The sequence below is a fragment of the Hemitrygon akajei genome, chromosome 16 (assembly GCF_048418815.1).
Source record: "Hemitrygon akajei chromosome 16, sHemAka1.3, whole genome shotgun sequence".
Classification (NCBI taxonomy): Eukaryota; Metazoa; Chordata; class Chondrichthyes; order Myliobatiformes; family Dasyatidae; genus Hemitrygon; species Hemitrygon akajei.
Genome location: NC_133139.1, coordinates 76,280,356 through 76,301,362, shown reverse-complemented (window position 1 = coordinate 76,301,362; position 21,007 = coordinate 76,280,356). Strand labels below are relative to the sequence as shown.

At 42.2% G+C, this 21,007-nt stretch overlaps 1 protein-coding gene across 11 annotated transcripts in view; it reads right to left on the bottom strand.

Moving 5' to 3' along the window:
* Positions 1 to 21,007, bottom strand: part of LOC140740196 (EVI5-like protein) — a 258,676-nt gene that overhangs the window by 59,780 nt on the left and 177,889 nt on the right. For all 11 annotated transcript variants that reach the window (XM_073069213.1, XM_073069214.1, XM_073069216.1 and 8 more), the window contains 3 exons: positions 9,737 to 9,877; positions 9,391 to 9,549; positions 160 to 306 (listed from right to left, as the gene is read on the bottom strand). In XM_073069213.1, coding sequence (XP_072925314.1) covers positions 160 to 306; positions 9,391 to 9,549; positions 9,737 to 9,877 — 447 coding nt within the window. The remainder of the gene's footprint in view (positions 1 to 159; positions 307 to 9,390; positions 9,550 to 9,736; positions 9,878 to 21,007) is intronic.

The following is a 21,007-nucleotide window of genomic DNA, read 5'->3' as shown; positions in this document are numbered from 1 at the left end:
TCCTGATTTACTGAGTACTCAGCTCTTCCAAGATGCTCAGAATTTCTCTACATTCCTCTTACAGGTCACATTTGTAAATTGCTAGATAGCAAACCACCTTTCGTTGAACAGGCTGAACTTGGCAGGCAGTGCTTTAAAGGGAGTTCAGCTGATGCTCACCTTACAGTCCACCTCAGCTTGCTTGCGTCTGGTCTCACTGAGCTGAGTCTGCAGTCCTTTGTTCTGTGCTGTTACGTACTGCAGCTTGTCCTGCAGACCAGTGCAGGCTTGCTCCGTTCGGTTCAGAAGGCTGCTGTTAACCTGGTTCTGAGAGAAAAAAACATTTTTACATTAAAACAGATTTAAACAAAGTGCATAAACTTTGTGCATGTTGCAGATAAAATACAGTGGATTCCCTATTAATAGGGCCATCGGTTAACTGGGGCAGCCACTTATTTGGGACAACACTTAAAGAACAAAAACTAATCAAGAAATAGCCATGGTTCCCTTTGTTTGTTATGGGACACGCTACCACTGAATTGGAACAGAACATCGTTGCTGAACAGTTTCCAACTACTGTCAGCCTTGTGCACCTGATTGGCCATTGGACACTACACCATACTTACAGTAAACAGTTTACAAATATCGTCAGCTGTGCACATTTATGTTCAAAAAGCAGTGAGTTTTGTCACTGATAGTTGGTGAGAATTAAGTAATAAGGCAACTCAGTTCCATCATGGGCACTTGCCTCCACAGTATCCAGGACGTCTTCAAGGAGCAATGCCTCCAAAAGGTGGAGTCCATCATTAAGGACATCCATCACCCTCGTTCTCATTGCTACCATCGGGAAGGAGGTACAGAAGCCTGAAGGCACACACTCAATGATTTAGCAACAGCCTTTTCCCTTCTGCCATCCAATTTCTAAATGGATATTGTTCCCATGAACGCTACCTCCCTACTTTTTTTATTTCCATTTTTGCACTATTTACTTAATTTAATTATTTAATATAACTTCTTCTCACCCCTTATGGGTTACGCGTATGTGTATTTTTCCCTCAATCTTGGGTCCCCTACCAGAAGCCTGGGAGCTTGAGGGTTTGGTGCAGTATCCTTGCCGTTCCTAGTAGTGCGCTCTTCTGGACCGAGATCTCAGATGTTGTTCCCGGTATTTGCTGGAGCCAGTCTCCCAGTCCAGGTGTCACAGCCACAAGTGCTCCTATCACCATCAAGATTACTCTGGCTTTAAACTTCCACATCCTTTCTATCTGTTCTTTGAAGCTCTGGTTTATCTCCAGCTTCTCATATTCTTTCTTCCTGAAGTTACTGTCATTTGAGATTGCTACACCTATTACGATTGCTCTCCTCTGTTCCTTGTCCAGTATTACTGTGTCTGGCTGGTTAGCCAGTATCTGCTTATCAGTCTGTATCTGGAAGTCCCACAAGATCTTAGCTCTGTCATTCTCAACTACCTTCTCCGGTGTTTCCAATTTGGACTTGGGAGTATCCAATCTATATTCAATGCACATGTTCCTGTACACATTCCCTGCAACTTGGTTGTGCCGTTCAGCGTATGTTGTCCCTGTCTGCATCTTGCAGCCTGCTACTATGTGCTGTTTGGTTTCAGTGGATTCCTTGCATTGTCTGCATTTTGGGTCTTGTGTGGTGTGATAGACCTCTGCTTCTATTGCTCTTGTGCTCAGTGACTGTTCTTGCGCAGCCATGAGCACAACCTCTGTGTTGTTCCACAGCCCTGCCACTTCCAGCGGTTCGTAGGACTTTCTCACATCAGCCACTTCTGATATTTGGCGATGGTACATACTGTGCAGTAGCTTGTTCTGTCATGGTCTCTGATCCTTGGACTCTGCTTCACCCACTTCCATTTCCATATCCCTGTCTGCTGCCTGAGGTATTCTCCTAGCAAGTCATCCTTGGGGGCCATTTTCCTGACATACTCATGGATGTTTTGCATTTTTTCCAGGACTGTGAACTTGACACTTCCAAGTCCCATCCTCCTTTATTCCGGAAAGTGTACAATCGGTTGACGTTGGACTTTGAATGGAATCCCCTATGTATTGTTAGTATTTTCTGGGTCTTGATGTCAGTGGCTTCCAGCTTGTTCCTTGGCCAGCACACTACTATGGCGGGGTATCTGATGACTGGTAGGCCAAATGTGGTGATGGCTCTGATCTTGTTCTTCCCATTCAGCTGGCTTTTTAGGACATGTCTGACTCTTTGGAGGTACTTAGATGTTGCAGCTTCCTTGTGTCCTCATCATGGCTTCCATGGGCCTGCAGAATCCCCAGGTATTGTAGCTGTCCTGTACATCTGGTATTTGGTCTTCAGGTAACTCGACTCAATTCATTCTTGATGAGTTTGCCTCTTTTCACTACTATCCAGCTGCAATTTTCTCATCTAAATGACATCCCAATGTCTCTTCTGTACACCCTTGTCAGGTGGATTAATGAGTCAATGTCTCTTTCATTTCTGGCATACAACTTGATGTTATCCATGTACAGGAGGTGGCTGATGGTCACTCCACTCTTCAACCTGTGCCCATGTCCACTCTTTGAGATGACCTGGCTGAGGGGGTTCAAGCCTATGTGGAACACTAGTGGGGATAGTGCATCACCCTGGTATATTCCACAGCTGATGGACACGTGTGCTATTGGCTTTGAGTTAACTTCCAGCATTGTCCTCCAACAGCCCACTGAGCTCTTGATGAATGTCCTCAGTGTCTTGTTGACCATGTACAGAGACAAGCATTCCAGGATCCGTGTGTGGGGCATTCAGTCGTATGCTTTCCGGTAGTTGATCCAGGCTGTGCTTAGGTTGGTTTGCCTGATCTTGGAGTCTTGCATGTCTGCTTTGTCTACCAGTAGTTGGTGCTTGGAGCCTCTCATTCCATTACCAATCCCCCTCTGAGCAGGGCTCAGGAATTTACACACATGATCCTCCAGCTTGGTGGCAATGATGCCTGATAGAAGCTTCCATGTTATTAACAGGCAGGTTATAGGCTGGTGGTTTGACAGCGCTGTTCCTTTTTGAGGATTCTTCATTATGAGTATTGTCCTTCCTTGAGTTAGCCAGTCAGGGTGGAAGCCTGCTTCAAGCAGCTCGTTCATTTGAGCTGCCAGCCATGTATGTAATGCTGTTAGTTTCTTCAGCCAATAGGCAAGGATCATGTCAGGCCCTGGTGATGTCCAGTTCTTCGTACTTGCTACCCGTTGCTGAACAATACCCTGCTGTGGTGGTGACTGGTTCTTCTTCTGGGAGGTTGTAGAGACATGCTTGTAAGTCTTTCAGCCAATGGCCACTGGTGCTTGTGATGCTTCTTTCTCCCGTATACTCTTCCAGTACTCCGCAGTTGCTGTTTTGGTTGGTTCAGGTACTGGCATGGTGTTGCTCTGGAACTGTGTAAATAGTTTTCCTGGTTCTTGGAGAAAAATGCATTTATTTGTTTGGTCTCTGCATCTTTAGTGTACCTCTGTAGTCTGGTAGCCAGAGCTGATAACCGTTGCTTGGCAGTTTCTAGGACTTCAGCTTGGACATATCGCTGTATGTCCTTAGTAACCGAGATGTGCTTCTGGTCTTCCCACCTTTTGCAGCTCAGTTAGTCTGCTGAGCTCCATCCTTGTGGTTTTCATCTTGGCTTCCAATCGTCATCTCCGGAGGAGGGGGGGGGGGGCAGGTGGTGTGGTTATAACAGTGCTCTCTACTTTGTTTCATTTTCTACCCCAGCATTTCTAGAATTGCTGCTGCTGGTGCATATATCAGGTTATTGTTCTCAGTTACGTTGGAGGTTGCAATTGTGAGTAGTGCTTCATTGGCTGCTTCTAGCAAGCTGTCTGATGAAATTTTATCACTAGGTCTGGGAAGCCTAATTCATTGATTAACAGTCTTCAGTTTAGCTATGATCTTCTCTCTGATTGCAGCAGCCAGTGTCGATATGCACCGGGGTGAGGTTCAAACTTGCATTTGTCGTGTGCAAGGTGATGCTATTACCTTTGCACCATCTGTGAGTTGTGGAGGTGGAGTTTGAACTTGTATTTCCCGATTGGCTTGGTTCTGCGGTGATGTTACTGTGGTGCATTGTGATTGTATAGCTTGCAATTCAAGATGTGATAGCAATCCTCTGTTGGCAATGTCTGAGCGCTGAGTAACCAGTTGTTTTTCCATTATAGTCTTTATTGCTGCCAGAGTCCCCATGCGCTTGAGGTATCCCCCTTCATGTGGGTTGCTGTTAAAGTAGCATTCCATTAATTCCATGTTGTCCAGTCTCATCCATTTATTCTTTGTCCTGGTATCTGATTTCTCTCCAGATGCTCCCGGTTTCCCAATCATTGGCATGGACCTTGTTAACTGGGGTGACATCCGATCCAGCATGACTCTTACTGTTCTTGTCACTCTCATCCGGAGGTTTTTGTGGGCAGATGTAGTGTAAGTGTGAGGGGTTCAGCCTAAGACCCCTACTGGACCACCACCACCAGGACCTGAACTCCGGACCAACGCACCGCCGCGAGTGGTGAGGTTGATCCCAGACAGTTCCTGGTGTCGGTTTCCAAAGCGTGGTGGAGTGGGGCGGAGGCCAGATGTTCTGCATCTATATTTTATATATAGTAATTCATGTTTTCCCTATAATTATATAGTCCATTGTATTGCTGCCGCAAAGACAACAAATTTCATGAGATATGGTGATAATATTAAACCTGATTCTGATTGGAAATGCCAGAAATGGATGGGAGCAAAAATGAGATGATTTCACTGCTTCAACAATTTAGGAGCTATGAAGAATTTTAAAATATTGACCATCATCTTATACTAATTACATCCCTCCTGTGTCATTGACCTTTCTCTCTCTCCTGATATTGAAGTTGCTCCTACTTTGGTTCTTCCACATATGGACTTTGCTTGTGGCTGAAAACTTTCCCCTTCAAGGAACAACTATTTCTGGCATGATGTACTTGTACATAAATTCATCAAATGTGTTGTAACAACCCACTGTTATACACACTGCACAATATAGTTGCTGGGAGGGGGGTGGGGGACAATGCTGTGGGAGAAACATTATTATTTAGTCATGATGAATAGTATACTCAAAATTCATGTACTGTTTATATGTTATTGTGACATTTAAAGTGTACATAAGGGTGTGCAACAAAATTGTCAAATTATTTGAGGTTGGTGACCAGTGGTGTTCTGTAGGGATCTGTTCGGGGACCCTTCCTCTCTGTGACTTTTATAAATGACCTGGATGAAGAAGTTGAAGGATGGGTTAGTAAGTTTACTGATGACATGAAGGATTGGGGTATTGTGGATAGTCAGAGGTTAAAGCAGGACATTGAGAGGATACAGAATTGGGCTGAGAAGTGGCAGGTGAGATCAACCCAGATAAGTGCTGCTTTTTGGAAGCAGTTGTATACAGGCCTCCAAACAGCAGCCACGATGTAGATTACAAATTATAGCAGGAGATAGAAAGGTGTGTCAGAAGGGCAATGTCGTGATAATCATTGGAGATTTTAACATGAAAGTGGATTGGGAAAACCAGGCTAGTACTGGACCTCAAGAGAGAGAATTTGTAGAATGTCTAAGGGATGGCTTTTTAGAACAGCTTGATGTTGAACCCACTAGGGGATCAGCTATGCTAGATTGGGCACTGTGCAATAATTTAGAGGTGATAAGAGAGCTTAAGGTTAAGGAACCCTTAGGGAACAGTGATTACAATATGATCGAGTTCACTTTGAAATTTGAGAAGGAGAAACTTAAGTTCAACGTGTTGGTATTTCAGTGGAATAAAGGAAATTACAATGGCATGAGAGGGGAATTGGCCGAAGTTGACTGGAAAGGGACACTAGCAGGAAGGACAGCAGACCAGCAATGGCTGAAGTTTCTGCAAAAAATGAGGGAAGTGCAAGACAAATATATTCCAAATAAGAAGAAATTTCTGAATGGAACAAGGACACTACCATGACTAAGTGCAGAGCCAAAGTAAAAGCAACAGAGAGGGCATACAAGGAAGCCAAAGTTAGTGGGAAGATAGAGGATTGGGAATCTTTTAAAGACCTGCAGAAGGAAACTAAGAAGGTCATTAGGAAGGAAAAAATGAATTATGAAATTAAGCTTGCCACTAATATCAAAGAAGATACTAAAAGCTTTTTTAAGTATATAAATGGTAAAAGATAGTTGAGGGTAAATATATGACCAATAGAAAATTATGTTGGAGATATTGTAATGAGAGACTCAGAGATGGCAGAGGAACTGAATGCATATTTTGCATCAGTCTTTATAGTGGAAGACATCTGCATTATACTGGACATTCAAGAGTGTCAGGGAAGTGAAGTTTGTGCAGTGCAAATTATGACTGAGAAGCTGAATGGTCTGAAGGAGGATAAATCTCCTGAACCTGATGGAATACACCCTCTGCTTCTGAAGGAAGTAGCTGGAGAGATTGCTGAGGCATTAACAATGATTTTTCAAGAATCGATAGACTGGATGACTAGAAAATTGCAAACATTGCTCTGCTATTTAAGAAGGGTGGGAGGCAGCAGAAAGGAAACTAAAGACCTGTTAGACTGTCATCAGTGGTTGGGAAGTTGTTGGAATCGATTGTTAGGGATGAGATTATGGAGTACCTGGATGCACATGACAAGAAAGGGCAACGCCGACATGATTTCCTGAAAGGAAAATCCTGTCTGACTAACCTACCACAATTTTTTGAGGAAATTACAAGCAGGGTAGACAAAGGAGATGCAGTATATGTGGAGTACTTGGATTTTCAGAAGGCCTTTGACATGGTGCCGCACGAGACTGCTTAGCAAGATAAAAGCCCATGGAATTACAGGGAAGTTACCTGCATGGGTGGAACATTAGCTGATTGGCAGAAAACAGAGTGGGAATAAAGGGACACTATTCTGGCTGGCTGCTGGTTACCAATGGAGTTCCACAGGGGTCGTTGTTGGGACTGCTGCTTTTTTTACGATGTATGTCAATGATTTGGACTATGGGATTAATGGATTTGTGGCTAAATTTGCCAATGATACAAAGATAGGTGGAGGAGTGGATAGTGTTGAGGAAACAGAGAGCCTGCAGAGAGGCTTAGATAGTTTAGGGGAATGGGCAAACAAGAGGCAAATGAAATACAGTGTCGGAAAGTGTACAGTCATGCACTTTGTGGAAGAAATAAACGGGCAGACTATTATTTAGATGTGGAGAGAACTCAATATACAGAGATGCAAAGGGACTTGGGAGTCCTTGTGCAGGATAACCTAAAGGTTAACCTCCAGGTTGAGTTGGTGGTGAAAAAGGCAAATACGATGTTGGCATCTATTTCTAGAGGTATAGAATATAAGTGCAGGAACGTAATGTTGAGGCTCGGTTAGGCACTCATATTGTGTGCAGTTTTGGGTTCCTCATTTTAGAAAGGATATACTGACATTGGAGAGGGTTCAGAGAAGATTCACAATAAGGATTCCAGGAATGAAAGAAATACTGTATGAGGAACGCCTGGCAGCTCTTGGGCTGTATTCCCTGGAGTTCCGGAGAATGAGCGGTATCTCATGGAAACATTCTGAATGTTAAAAGGCCTGAACAGATTAGATATGGCAAAGTTATTTCCCATGGTAGGGGTGTCTAGGACAAGAGGGCACAACTTCTGGATTGAAGGACGTCCATTTAGAACAGAGATGTGGAGAAATTACTTTAGTCAGAGGGTGGTAAATCTGTGGACTTTGTTGCCACGAGCAGCTATGGAGGCCAAGTCATTGGGTGCATTCAAGGCAGAGGTAGACAAGTTCTTGACTAGACCAGACAGGAAAGGTTATGGGGAGAAGGCAGGGGAGTGGGGATGACTGGCAGAATTGGATCAGCCCATGATTGAATGGTGGAGCAGACTCGATGGGCCAAATGGCCTACTTCTGCTCCTAAATCTTATGGTCTTAAATGTGAAGTGGTTCACTTTGGTAGGTCAAATTTGAAGGCAGAATATTAATGGTAGACTCTTGGCAGCGCGGAGGATAAGCGCGATCTTGGGGTCCACGTCCATAGGACGCTCAAAGCTGCTGTGCAGGTTCACAGTATTGTTAAGAAGACGTATGGTGTGATGGCATTCATCAGCCATGGGATTGAGTTCAAGAGCTGTGAGGTGATGTTACAGTTATATAAGATCTGGGTCAGCCCCAACTTGGACTAATGTGTTCAGTTCTGTTCACCTCACTACAAGAAGGATGTGCATAATATAGAAAAAGTTCAGAGGAGATTTTCAAGGATGTTGCCTGGATTGGAGAGTGTGCCTTCTGAGAATAGGTTGAATAAACTTGGCCTTTTCTACTTGGAGCGACAGAGAATGAGAGGTGACCTGATAGAGATGTATAAGATGATGAAAAGAATTGATCGTGTGGATAGGCAGAGGCCTTTCCCCAGGGCTGAAATGGCTAACATGAGGGGGCATAGTTTTAAAGTGCTTGTACGTAGATACAGAGGGGATGTTGGAGGCAAGTTTTTCAGACAGAGAATGGTGGGTGTGTGGAATGCACTGCTGGCAATGGTGGTGGAGGCGAATACAATAGGGTGGGGTCAGTGTGAATCTTACTAAGAAAAATTTAAGCCAAATACAAAGTTAAACACTCAACAGAGTGTCAACGGCAATGACATAAAATGGCGGACGGCATCTTGATCCGACTTAAAATGGGTGACGGCGTTCTCCTTCCTCGGTTTGTAAGTACAAGTTGTCCGTAAGTCAGACGTTTGTAACTCAGGGATTACCTGTATACGTTCCCTAACTTGCACTTGCATTGATTTGCAAGATACACAACCTCTGAACTTCAACAGAAAGCTAATCAGAGGACTAGAGACTCTTTATGTCATTGCTACTTAAATAGTGATCAAAGGTGGCATTTGAATCTACCTTCGTAAGCCTTCTTTCTGACTTTAATGTATTTAAATCAGAAAGGTGGCTAACAAAAACACTGTTTAATGTCACTGACTGATAGAATGCAATCAGCCCTTTGACATTTTTAATTGGTAACAAATGATCAGCTTACAGGATGGATTCGATGAATCCAGTATTTTTGGGTTACAGCTGCAATACCCAGTCAATAATCAAAGGAACTCATATACCAGCATTCTGTCTTTTGCAGACTCTTAATCGATTTGATATTAGAATGTCATTTTTTAATTATATTGTCAGACCATACCCCTGGCTATTGAACCACATTATATTTTAGGACAACCAACTTTAACACTAATCACGCTGCGATAAAATCAGAAACCTGCCACTGTAATAATGCTTTGATAACTTATTACAGATTAATAACTTGGAAATAGCTTCTTCTGGATGCTGTTTCTAACCAGCTAATGAGCATCCAGCTCCACTGGACTAAATGCCAGAGGTAGTTTTGTCATGTTTATTTCAGGTACCTGTGTCTCCAGTTCCAGCACTCTGTGCCTCAGCTCTCGCAGTTCAGCTTGTGCCTGGGCTTCACTAAATCGCACGGTCATCAGCTCATTGTGTAGCTCATTTGTAGCATTCTTCTTTGGAGAATCCTTCCACCGACCGCCAGTTCGTGCAAGGTGCCGCTGAAAGCATTTCAGTTCAACGTGAGAACTACTCTAGAGCACATCTTAATACAACATGTCCTGTTGGTCTGGTGCTGTTTAGATCATCTGATTTAGAAACACCAATTACATATTAATTACCGTGAAATGTGTAATGTGAGACACAGGATGCTGGAAGGTCCCACTAGTATGATCAGACCTCACTTACCTGCCAGTGTTCATCCAAATCCTTCACCTGCTGGTGCAGCTCTTTCATAGAATTCACTGCCTCTGCCTCACGTAGTTTCAGTGCCTTTAACTCCTCTTGCAAACGTGCTATGTTATTTTCATCAGGAAGCAAATTGTTCCTCTGAAATAAATCAAAAAGGTGGCTTACAAACACATAGTCTGGGCCAAAGATAACCAATATCTTACACATTTTTGATAGCTTTGTTGAATCTCTCCTCCTGACTTACATACCATGTACCAAACAGATCGCCAATGATCCCGGTCTTATATCCACAGCCTCAGGACAGTGCTAGGGAGACCTAGGCTCAGTCCTGACCTCTGGTGCTGTATGTATGGAGTTTGTACATTCTCCCTCTGACAGCATGGATCATATACTGGATGCTCTGATCTCTGTCCACACCCCAAAGTTGTTTGGGTTGGTAGGTTAATTTGCTACTGCAAATTGTCTCCAGTGCACAGTTGAGAGTAGAATCTGAAGGCATAGTGGTGTAAAGGGTGGGGGGGGGGGGGTGAACATGCGTCTTCTCTCTGCCAAACCCTCAAACAATCCAACAATGTTCCCTTCTTTCATGCCCTGAACAGACCACAAATTAGAGATCAAAATTTGCTGTGTCAGGATAAGCTAACATTGGAATTTTCTTGGACATTTAGCACATTGTAAGATTTGCATTGAAAAGTTGCTTCAGTTATGAACCTTGGAATGCCACATTCTAGAAATAATTCCTTTTCTGGATATTATTCCATAAATTAATTACAGATTGCTAGCTAGATAAAACGGATTTAGTCTTTGGCTGCCTCAAAGTAAAAGCACACATTTACAACAACAAAATACAGCATTTTCCAAGAGTTTGCACAAATAAACACTTTTCAGACCATAAGGCATAAGAACAGAATGAAGCGATTCAGCCCACTAAGTGTGATCTGCTATTTCATGGACTCTCATCTTGTTTAGAAGCTTCACGTGTGGCACCTTGTCAGAGGCCTGAAAATCCAAGCAAACAGCATCTACTGACTCTCTCCTTCATTTATCCTGCCTACTATTTCCTCAAAGAATTCCAACAAACTTGTCAGGCAAGATTTCCTCCAGGAAACCATGCTGACTTCGGCTTATTTTATCATGTGCCTCCAAATATCCCAAAATCTCATCCTTAATAATGGACTCCAACATCTTCCCAACCACTGAAGTTAGGTTAACTGGCTGATAATTTCTTTTCTTTTGCCTCTCTCACTTCTTAAAAGTGGAGTATCATTTGCAATTTTCCAGTCCTCTGGAAACATTCCAGAATCTACTGATTCTTGAAAAATCATTCTGAATGCCTCCACAAATCTTTCTTTTCAAAACCTGGGGTATAATTGATCTGGTCTAGGTGACTAGACCTTTCAGCTTCTCAGGAATGTAGAAAATATCCACAGGTTACTCAAAGAAGAGCCTGAATGAACCCCTACCCCATATTAATATTGTTTTCAACATATAAGATTTCTCAAGTTCAGTACTCTAAGAAGCAGGAAATGAAGGCTTTCAATGTAATTGCTGATAGTGACCAGAATGAATTGCAGTGAATAGATTTGCTTCACCTCTAAAGACAGTAAAAGGATGCTCAGCCAGTGCCTAATTTTCTGTTTTCAGACCCAGAAGCTGAATCCCGTAGATCATTCAGATTTGATCATGTACAAGTTTCTGCTCTGTAGCAAGAACTATGTAATGGAGCACAGCAGTTCACAGGCCTTACCAATGTCATTACAAAAAAAGTTTGGTTTTCTCGAGTTTTCTATTGATTTGCAGTTCAGTAGCATTCACTTTCTCCGATAATACTGAAATCCAATCTACTCTAATTATTGGATGGGTTAGCAGCTATTCTAATATCTGAAGATCAAACTCATAGTCAGCTTTCCTATTATTTGCAGAGCTCTACTGGGCCCTTCAGCTGGGGGATTCTGATCAATTTAATCGAGAATTTTTATTTCTGAAGCACATGCTTCTTTTTTCATAGTAAACTGGGATAATTGTAAAGCATGAAAAACTAAAAAATAATAAACTGAAATGTCACCAATTCATAAGTTTTCATTCCCCTTTGCTCAGTACTTAATCGAAACACCCCTCACAACTTAGCCAAAAAGCCTGTAGTCTTTTTGGGTAAGTCTCTATTAGCTTTGCACAACTTGATGGAACAAGATTTGACCATTCCTACTTGCACAGTTGCTCAAGCTATGCCAGGTTAGTTGGGGAGCAGCTGTGGACAGCAATCCTGAGATCTTGCCAGAGATGTTCAATTGGGTTAAGGTCAACACTCTCACTGGGACACACAGGGACATCAATTTTCGTCATTTGAAGCCACCTCATGGATGCTCTGGCAGTGTGCTTCGGGTCATCATCCTGCTGAAAGACAAATCTCCTCCTCCCCCAGTTTATGCTTTCTGGCACAGGCTAGCAGGTTTTTATCCAGCAACATTCTGTATTCAGCAGCATACATCTCCCCATCAATTGTGACCATATTTCCAGTCCCTGCTGCTGAAAATCATCTCCATAGCATGATACTAACCCCACCATTCTTTACAGTAGAAATGGTGTTACTCAGCTGATGTGCAGTATCTGATTTACACTGCAGGTACAGCTTACTGTTGAGGCCAAAAATTTTTACTTTAGTCTCATCCGACCACAAGACCTTCCACGTCTTTACAGTATATTCTAAATGACACTTTGCAAAGTCTTTATGGGCAAGGATATGCCTTTTATTTTTAGCCAGGGCTTCTTCCTTAGCACTCTTCCATAAATACCCTTTTTGTGCAAAGCCTTGAAAATTGTAAGCCATGAACTTTATCTCCAGTTGCAGCCACTAACTTCTGCAGCACACTCAGAATGACTGTTGTTGTCACAGTGGTCTCCTTTACAAGTGCCATTATTCTCTGGTGACTAAGTTTAGAGAGGCAGCCTGACTTAGACAGTGTGGCTGTGGCTTGATATTTTTTTCAAATTTTTTCATGAAAGACTGCACTGAGCTCTGGGATATGTTCAGTGCCTTTGAGATGGTTTTGTATCCTCCCCCAGATTTCTGTTTCTCAATTGTCATTTCCCTGACATGTTTGAATACTCTTGTCTTCATTTTGGTTTGGTCTTTTGAAAATTTACCACACTATTGGACTTCACAGAGAAAGGGGGTATTTATTCTTATGAATTCATTGAAAACAGGTGATGCACCAATATTCTACATCAACAAATTGGGTGAGTTGGTAAGGTAATATTCAATATTGCATCTGAAGGAAGTTAATGCAGTAATTACAAAGGTGATGAATACTTTCTTAGCCTTACAATTTGTTTTTAATTTCTTTTGTAAATTGTTGCGATTTTAGAACTTTACACTGATTTCACATTATGTACAGTATTTTGTAGATTAGCTCAAAAATCCTACTACAATTTATTTTCAATTTAGAAAATGAGTAAAATGTGAAAATAGCTCTGGGGGTTGAATACTTTTCCCAAATACTCCACTTATCCTGCCTTGAGGATCATGGTGCAAGTTAGCCATCTCAAAGGACAATTCCAGGGAGCTGGGGGGTGGGGGGGAAGAGGTGGGGGATCTCACTTTCACAATACATACATACATACCAATAAATGGCTTCTATCAGTTCATTCTAGCAGTTGGCTGATCCTTACTGCTTTGTCCTTACACAAGAATGAAGACACCACTCTGTTCCAAAATAATCCACTGAATAATCAAAGACATCACCAAAAATAGACTTCAATAGATTTTGTTCAGTCACAAGTATGTGCAACTTGACAATAGCACTTCAAACTTTGGTCTGCTGTGAGTGACAAAATGCAAGAAGCCCTTTGTAGGAAATGGGTGCTTCTTGACACAGCCACAGACCAAATCCTCCTCCACATTTCTGGCTAATATTAAGTACATTTAACTTATTTGGTAAGGGCCAAGATCTGCTGTTTTTTTTTGTTATTCAAGAACACAATGATCCACATTTGCTGAACTGGTCTATTTTTGCAGTGAGCTAGAATAAAATTTATCAGTCTTTAGTTACAATTAATTTGAGCCACAAATTTGTGGATTTGCAACAGGACACCTAGGGCTGTTGTGAAATCAGGGACCAATGCTTGATTTTCTTAATGAATGAGATATGTTGCTATGAACCTTTGGAAAAACATGTGCAATAACCTGCACATCTCATAAGTTAAACAAACTGACTATGTTACAGGCAGAAACGATACGTTAAAAAGGCAGATTGATTTTAAATTCCTGTTACTGATAAATGAAGTAAGTTTTGACAGCTTTTCAAATGTGTCTTTAGAGTCAAAGTTATACAGCAGAGAAGCAAGGCCCTTCGGTCCATCACATCCATGCTAATCAAGCTGCCTATCGGAACAACACTCTGCTTTCAGCCTATAACCCTCTAAACCTTTCCTATCCATGTACCTGTCTAAATACCATTCAACCATTGGGTTGTTCCTTCCCCTATTACTTTCTGTATGATTACCCACCTCTATCACTAAACTGCCAGATGTCCATGCATTGTGAAACAATTATGCCAACTTTCTGTTTATTTGCAAGTCTAACGAAATAACAAAAATCACTCAGAAATCTGAGGTGATTTGTAACTCACTGATTTGGCTCCCTTGGATGTACATCATATTAAGGTACATTACATATTGCCTCCCCACATACTTCTTGATATTTAGTAAGAGAACTGCAAGAAAAAGTATTTGGGGAGGCAAGCAAGGCAAAAGAAATCAAGATGAAAATTGAAATGCAACATAGTGTAGAAGAACAGAAGTCCTTGAAATATATGTTCATACATGTCTTAAGAATGTGTGAAAAGGCAAAGATGATACTTAAACATGAGAAAATCTGCAGATGCTGGAAATCCAAAGCAACACACACAAAATGCTGGAGGAACTCAGCAAGTCAGGCAGCATCTATGGAAATGAATAAACAGCTGATGTTTCAGGCCCAGACCCTTCTTCAGAACTGAAAAGGAAGGATAAAGACAACAAAATAAAATGTGGAGCTTGGGGGGATGGGAAGAAGGATAGCTAGAAGGTGACAGGTGGGTAGGAAAGGCAAAGGACTGGAGAGGAAGGAATCTGACAGGAAAGGAGAATGAACCATAAGTGAAAAGGAAGAAGGAGGGGACTCAGGGGGAGGTGGTAGGCAGATGAGTTAAGAGGCCAGAGAGAGAATAGAAAAAGAGAGAAGGGGAGTGATTAATTTTTAAAATTGGAAGGAGAAGTCCTTGATTTTCATGCCATCAGGTTGGAGGGTTCCCAAGGTAAGGTGCTGCGCTTCACCTGGAGAGTGGCCTCATTGTGGCACAAGAGGCGGCAATGGGAATGGGAATCAGAAGTAAAATATTTGGCTTTTGGCAGATGAAGTGGAGGTGTTCAATGAAATGGTCTCCCAATTTATGACGGGTCTCACCAATATAGAGAAGGTTGCATCGAGAGCACCAGACACAATAGACAACACCAGGGGATTTGCAGATAAAGTGTTGCCTCAGTTGGAAGGACAGTTTGGGGCCCTGACTAGAGGTGAGGGATGAGATGAATGGGCAGGTGCAGCACTTAGTCCATTTACAGAGATAAATGCCGGGAGGGAAGTTAGTGGGGATGGATAAATGTACAAGGAGATCAGGGAGGGAGTGATCCCTTTTGAAAGTGGAGAGAGGCAGGAGGTAAAGATATGTTTGGTGGTAGGATCCCTTTAGGGATGGCAGAAGCTGCGAAGATTGATGTGTTGGAAGCAGAGGCTCGTGGGGTGGTAGGCAAGGACAAGAGGTGAGTGAGAGCAGCATCAATGGTGGAGTAAGGAAAAGCCTGTTCTCTGAAGAAGGAGGATGTCTCTGTTGTCTGGAAAGGAAAGCCGCATCCTGGAACCAGATGTCCCGGAGACAAAGGAACTGTGAAAATGGAATAGCAATTTAACAGGAGACAGGGTGGGAAGGGGTACAGTCAAGATAACCACATGAATTGGGAGGTTTATAAGTGATGTCAGTTGACAGATTATCTCCAGAGATGAAGACAGAGAAATCGAGAAAAGTGTGTTAAGAGCAGGGAGTGTCTGAAATGGACCATGAAGTTAAGGGAAGGGAGGAAGTTGGAGGCAAAGTTGTTGAAATTGATGAGCTGAGCATGGATGCCTGAAGTAGCATCAATGCACTGGATGAAGAGTTGGGGAACATTTCCAGGGAAGGCTTGGAACATTGGCTACGTGGAAGTCAACAAAAATGCAGGATACTTGCCTTCATTGCCTGAGATGTAAAAACAGAAGTAGCAGGGTAGTCAAGCTACAACCATATAAAACATTAGTCAGGCCACAGCTACAGTGCTGCACAATGTTTTGCTCACAACATTACAGGAAGGATGTGACTGCACCAAAGATGAGATTTATCAAGATATTGCTAGGGCTAGTGAAGCTCAGACTTGAGGGAAATTTGGTTAGATCTCTATTGTTTTCTGAAGAGGTTGAGGGTTTTATTTTGATGTGTACAGCACTCTGCAAAAGACTTATATAAAGCTAGGATGCCCAAGACCTTTGCATCAAACTGTATTTGTCAGTATCTGTAAAAAGTATTCACGCTTCTTGCAAGTTTTTATGTTTTATTGTTTTACAACTTTGAGTCACAGTGGATTTGATTTGACTTTTTTGACACTGATTACACAAGAAGACATGTTTATGTCAAAATGAAAACTGATCTCGACAAAGTGATCTAAATTAACTACAAATACAAAACACAAAATAATTGATTGCATTTTACAGTGGCATGCAAAAGTTTGGGCACCCCCGGTCAAAATTTCTGTTACTGTGTATGGTTAAGTGAGTAGAAGATGAAATGATCTTCAAAAGTCATAAAGTTAAAGATGAAACATTCTTTTCAACATTTTAAGCAAGATTAGTGTATTATTTTTGTATTGTACAATTTTAGAGTGAAAAAAAGGACAGGAGCACCATGCAAAAGTTTGGGCACCCCAAGAGATTTGAGCTCTCAGATAACTTTTACCAAGGTCTCAGACCTTAATTAGCTTGTTAGGGCTATGGCTTGTTCACAATCATCGTTAGGAAAGGCCAGGTTATGCAAATTTCAAAGCTTTATAAATACCCTGACTCAAACTTTGTTCCAATAATCAGCAGCCATGGGCTCTTCTAACCAGCTGCCTAGCACTCTGAAAATTAAAATAAATGATGCCCACAAAGTAGGAGAAGGCTATAAGAAGGTAGCAAAGCATTTTCAGGTAGCTGTTTCCTTAGTTCGTAATGGAATTAAGAAATGGCAGTTAACAGGAACGGTGGAGGTCAAGTTGAGGTCTGGAAGACCAAGAAAACTTTGAGAGAACTGCTCGTAGGATTGCTAGCAAGGCAAATCAAAACTCTCATTTGACTGCAAAAGACCTTCAGGAAGATTTAGCAGACTCTGGAGTGATGGTGCACTGTTTTACTGTGCAGTGACACCTGCACAAATATGACCATCATGGAAGAGTCATCAGAAGAAAACTTTTCCTGCGTCCTCACCACAAAATTCAGCATCAGAAGTTTGCAAAGGAACATCTAAACAAGCCTGATGCACTTTGGAAACAAGTCCTGTGGAACGCTGAAGCTAAAATAGAGCTTTTTGGCCACAATGAGCAAAGGTATGTTTGGAGAAAAAAGGGTGCAGAATTTCATGAAAAGAACACCTCTCCAACTGTTAAGCACGGGGACGGATCGATCATGCTTTGGGCTTGCGTTGCAGCTAGTGGCACGGGGAACATTTCACTGGTAGAGGGAAGTATGAATTCAATTAAATACCAGCAAATTCTGGAAGCAAACATCACACCGTCTGTAAAAAAAAAAAGCTGAAGATGAAAAGAGGATGGCTTCTACAACAGGATAATGATCCTAAAAAACACCTCAAAATCCATAATGGACCACCTCAAAAGGCACAAGCTGAAGGTTTTGCCATGGCCCTCACAATCCCCCGACCTAAACATCATCAACAATCTGTGGATAGACCTCAAAAGAGCAGTGCATGCAAGATGGCCTAAGAATCTCACAGAACTAGAAGGCTTTTGCAAGGAAGAGTGGGCGAAAATCCTCTAAACAAGAATTGAAAGACTCTTAGCTGGCTACAGAAAGCACTTGCAAGCTGTGATACTTGCCAAAGGGGGTGTTACTAAGTACTGACCATGCAAGGTGCCCAAACTTTTGCTACGGGTCCTTTTCCTTTTTTGTTATTTTGAAACTGTAAAAGATGGAAATAAAAAAAGTAATCTTGCTTAAAATGTTAAAGAAATGTGTCATCTTTAACATTATGCCTTTTGGAAATCAGGTAATCTTTTACTCGCTTAGCTATTAACAGTAACAGAAATTTTGAACAGGGATGCCCAAACTTTTGCATACCACTGTAAACACACACCATTCAAATCAGCTATAGCACTTTTGGCAGCAATTACAGCCTTGAGTTTGTGTGAATAGGCCTCTATGAGCTTTGCACATCTGCACACTGCAATTTTCCCCATATTCTTCTTTACAAAAGTGCTCAATCTCTGTCTGACTGCATGGGGATCATGAGTGAACAGTTTTTTTCAAGTTCAGACACAAATTCTCAATTGGATTGAGGTCTGGACTCTGACTTGGCCACTCTAGGACATTAACTTTGGTTTCATCAGACCATAGAATCTTCTTCCAGCTGAGTTGGAGGACAGATGATTGGGAAGTTTTTAAGGAACACCAGAACTTAACTAAAAAGGCAATACGGGGAGAAAAAATGAGGTACGAACGCAAGCTAGCCAGGAATATAAAGGAAGATAGCAAAAGCTTTTTTAGGTATGTGAAGAGAAAGAAGATAGTTAAGAACACTGTTGGGCCCTTGAAGAATGAATTGGGTGAAATTGTTATGGGAAACAGAGAAATGGCAGAAGAATTTAATGAGTACTTTAGATCTGTTTTCACTAAGGAAGACACAAGCAATCTCCCAGATGTATGGATGGGCCAAGGACATAGGGTAACAGAGGAAAATGAAACAGATTGACATTAGGAAGGAAACGGTGATGAGTAGACTGATGGGACTGAAGGCTGACAAATCCCCAGGTCCAGATGGTCTGCATCCTGGGGTACTAAAGGAGGTGGCCCTGGAAATTGTGGATGCATTGATAATCATTTTCCAATGTTCCTTAGATTCAGGATCAGTTCCTGAGGATTGGAGAATGGCTATGTTATCCCACTTTTTAAGAAAGAAAGGAGGGAGGGAGAAAACAGAGAACTATCGACCTGTCAGCCTGACATCGGTGGTGGGGAAGATGCTAGAGTCCATTATTAAGGATGAAATAGTGGCATATCGAGATAGCAGTGATAGGATTGGGCCAAGCCAGCATGGATTTACCAAGGGTAAATCATGCTTGACTAATCTGTTGGAGTTTTTTGAGGATGTAACCAGGAAGTTAGACGGGGGAGATCCAGTGGATGTACTGTACCTCGATTTTCAGAAGGCATTTGATAAGGTCCCACATAGGAGATTGGTGGGTAAAATCAAAGCTCAGGGCATCGGGGGGAAGACACTGACATGGATAGAAAACTGGTTGGCAGATAGAAAGCAAAGGGTAGCGGTGAATGGGTGTTTCTCGGAATGGCAGGTGGTGACTAGTGGGGTGCCACAGGGCTCGGTATTGGGACCACAGCTGTTTACAATTTACGTCAACAATTTAGATGAAGGCATTGAGAATAACATCAGCAAATTTGCTGATGATACTAAGCTGGGTGGCAGTGTGTCATGTGACGAGGATGTTCGGAGAATTCAGGGTGACTTGGATAGGCTGGGTGAGTGGGCAGATACTTGGCAGATGACGTTTAATGTGAATAAGTGTGAGGTTATCCACTTTGGGAGTAAGAACAGGAAGGCAGATTATTATCAGAATAGTGTAGAGTTAGGTAAGAGAGAAATACAAAGAGATCTAGGAGTCCTTGTTCATCAGTCACTGAAGGTGAATGAGCAAGTGCAGCAGGCAGTGAAGAAGGCTAATGGAATGTTGGCCTTTATTACAAAGGGAATTGAGTACAAGAGCAAGGAAATCCTCTTGCATTTGTACAGAGCCCTGGTGAGACCACACCTGGAGTATTGTGTACAGTTTTGGTCTCCAGGGTTAAGGAAGGACATCCTGGCTGTAGAGGAAGTGCAGCATAGATTCACGAGGTTAATTCCTGGGATGTCTGGACTGTCTTACGCAGAGAGGTTAGAGAGACTGGGCTTGTACACACTGGAATTAAGGAGATTGAGACGGGATCTGATTGAAACATATAAGATTATTAAGGGATTGGACAAGATAGAGGCAGGAAATATGTTCCAGATGCTGAGAGAGTCCAGTACCAGAGGGCATGGTTTAAGAATAAGGGGTAGGTCATTTAGGACAGAGTTAAGGAAAAACTTCTTCTCCCAGAGAGTTGTGGGGGTCTGGAATGCACTGCCTCGGAAGGTAGTGGAGACCAATTCTCTGGATGCTTTCAAGAAGGAGCTAGATAGGTATCTTATGGATAGGGGAATCAAGGGATATGGGGACAAGGCAGGAACCGGGTATTGATAGTAGATGATCAGCCATGATCTCAAAATGGTGGTGCAGGCTCGAAGGGCCAAATGGTCTACTTCTGCACCTATTGTCTATTGATTTCTGGCAAACTCTAGCTGAAAATTCATGAGAGTTATTTTCATCATTGGCTTTCTCTTTGCCACTCTCTCAGAAACTATGACTGGTGAAGCACCCGGGCAACAGTTCTTGTATACACGGTCTCTCCCATCTCAGCCACTGAAGCTTGTAACTTCTCCAGAGTTGTCATAGGTCTCGTTTCTTACACAGTCACTCTGTTTTTGAGGATGACCTGCTCTAGCAGTGCCATATTCTTTCCATTTCTTGATGATTCACTTAACTGCACTCCAAGGGATATTCAGTGACATGGAAATTTTCTTGCATTTATCTCCTGACTTATGCTTTTCAATAAACTTTTCGCGGAGTTGCTTGGCGGGTTCTTTTGTCTTCATGATGTGGTGTTTGTCAGGATACTGACTCACCAGCAGTTGGACCTTCCAGTTACAGGTGTATTTTTACTACAACAAACTGAAACACCTTTACTGCACACAGGTGATCTCCATTTAACTAATTATGTGACTTCTCAAGCCAATTGGCTGCACCAGTGATAATTTGGTGTGTCATATTAAAGGGGGCGGGGGTGAATACTTATGCAATTAGTGATTTTGTGTTAATTTGCAATTAATTTAGATC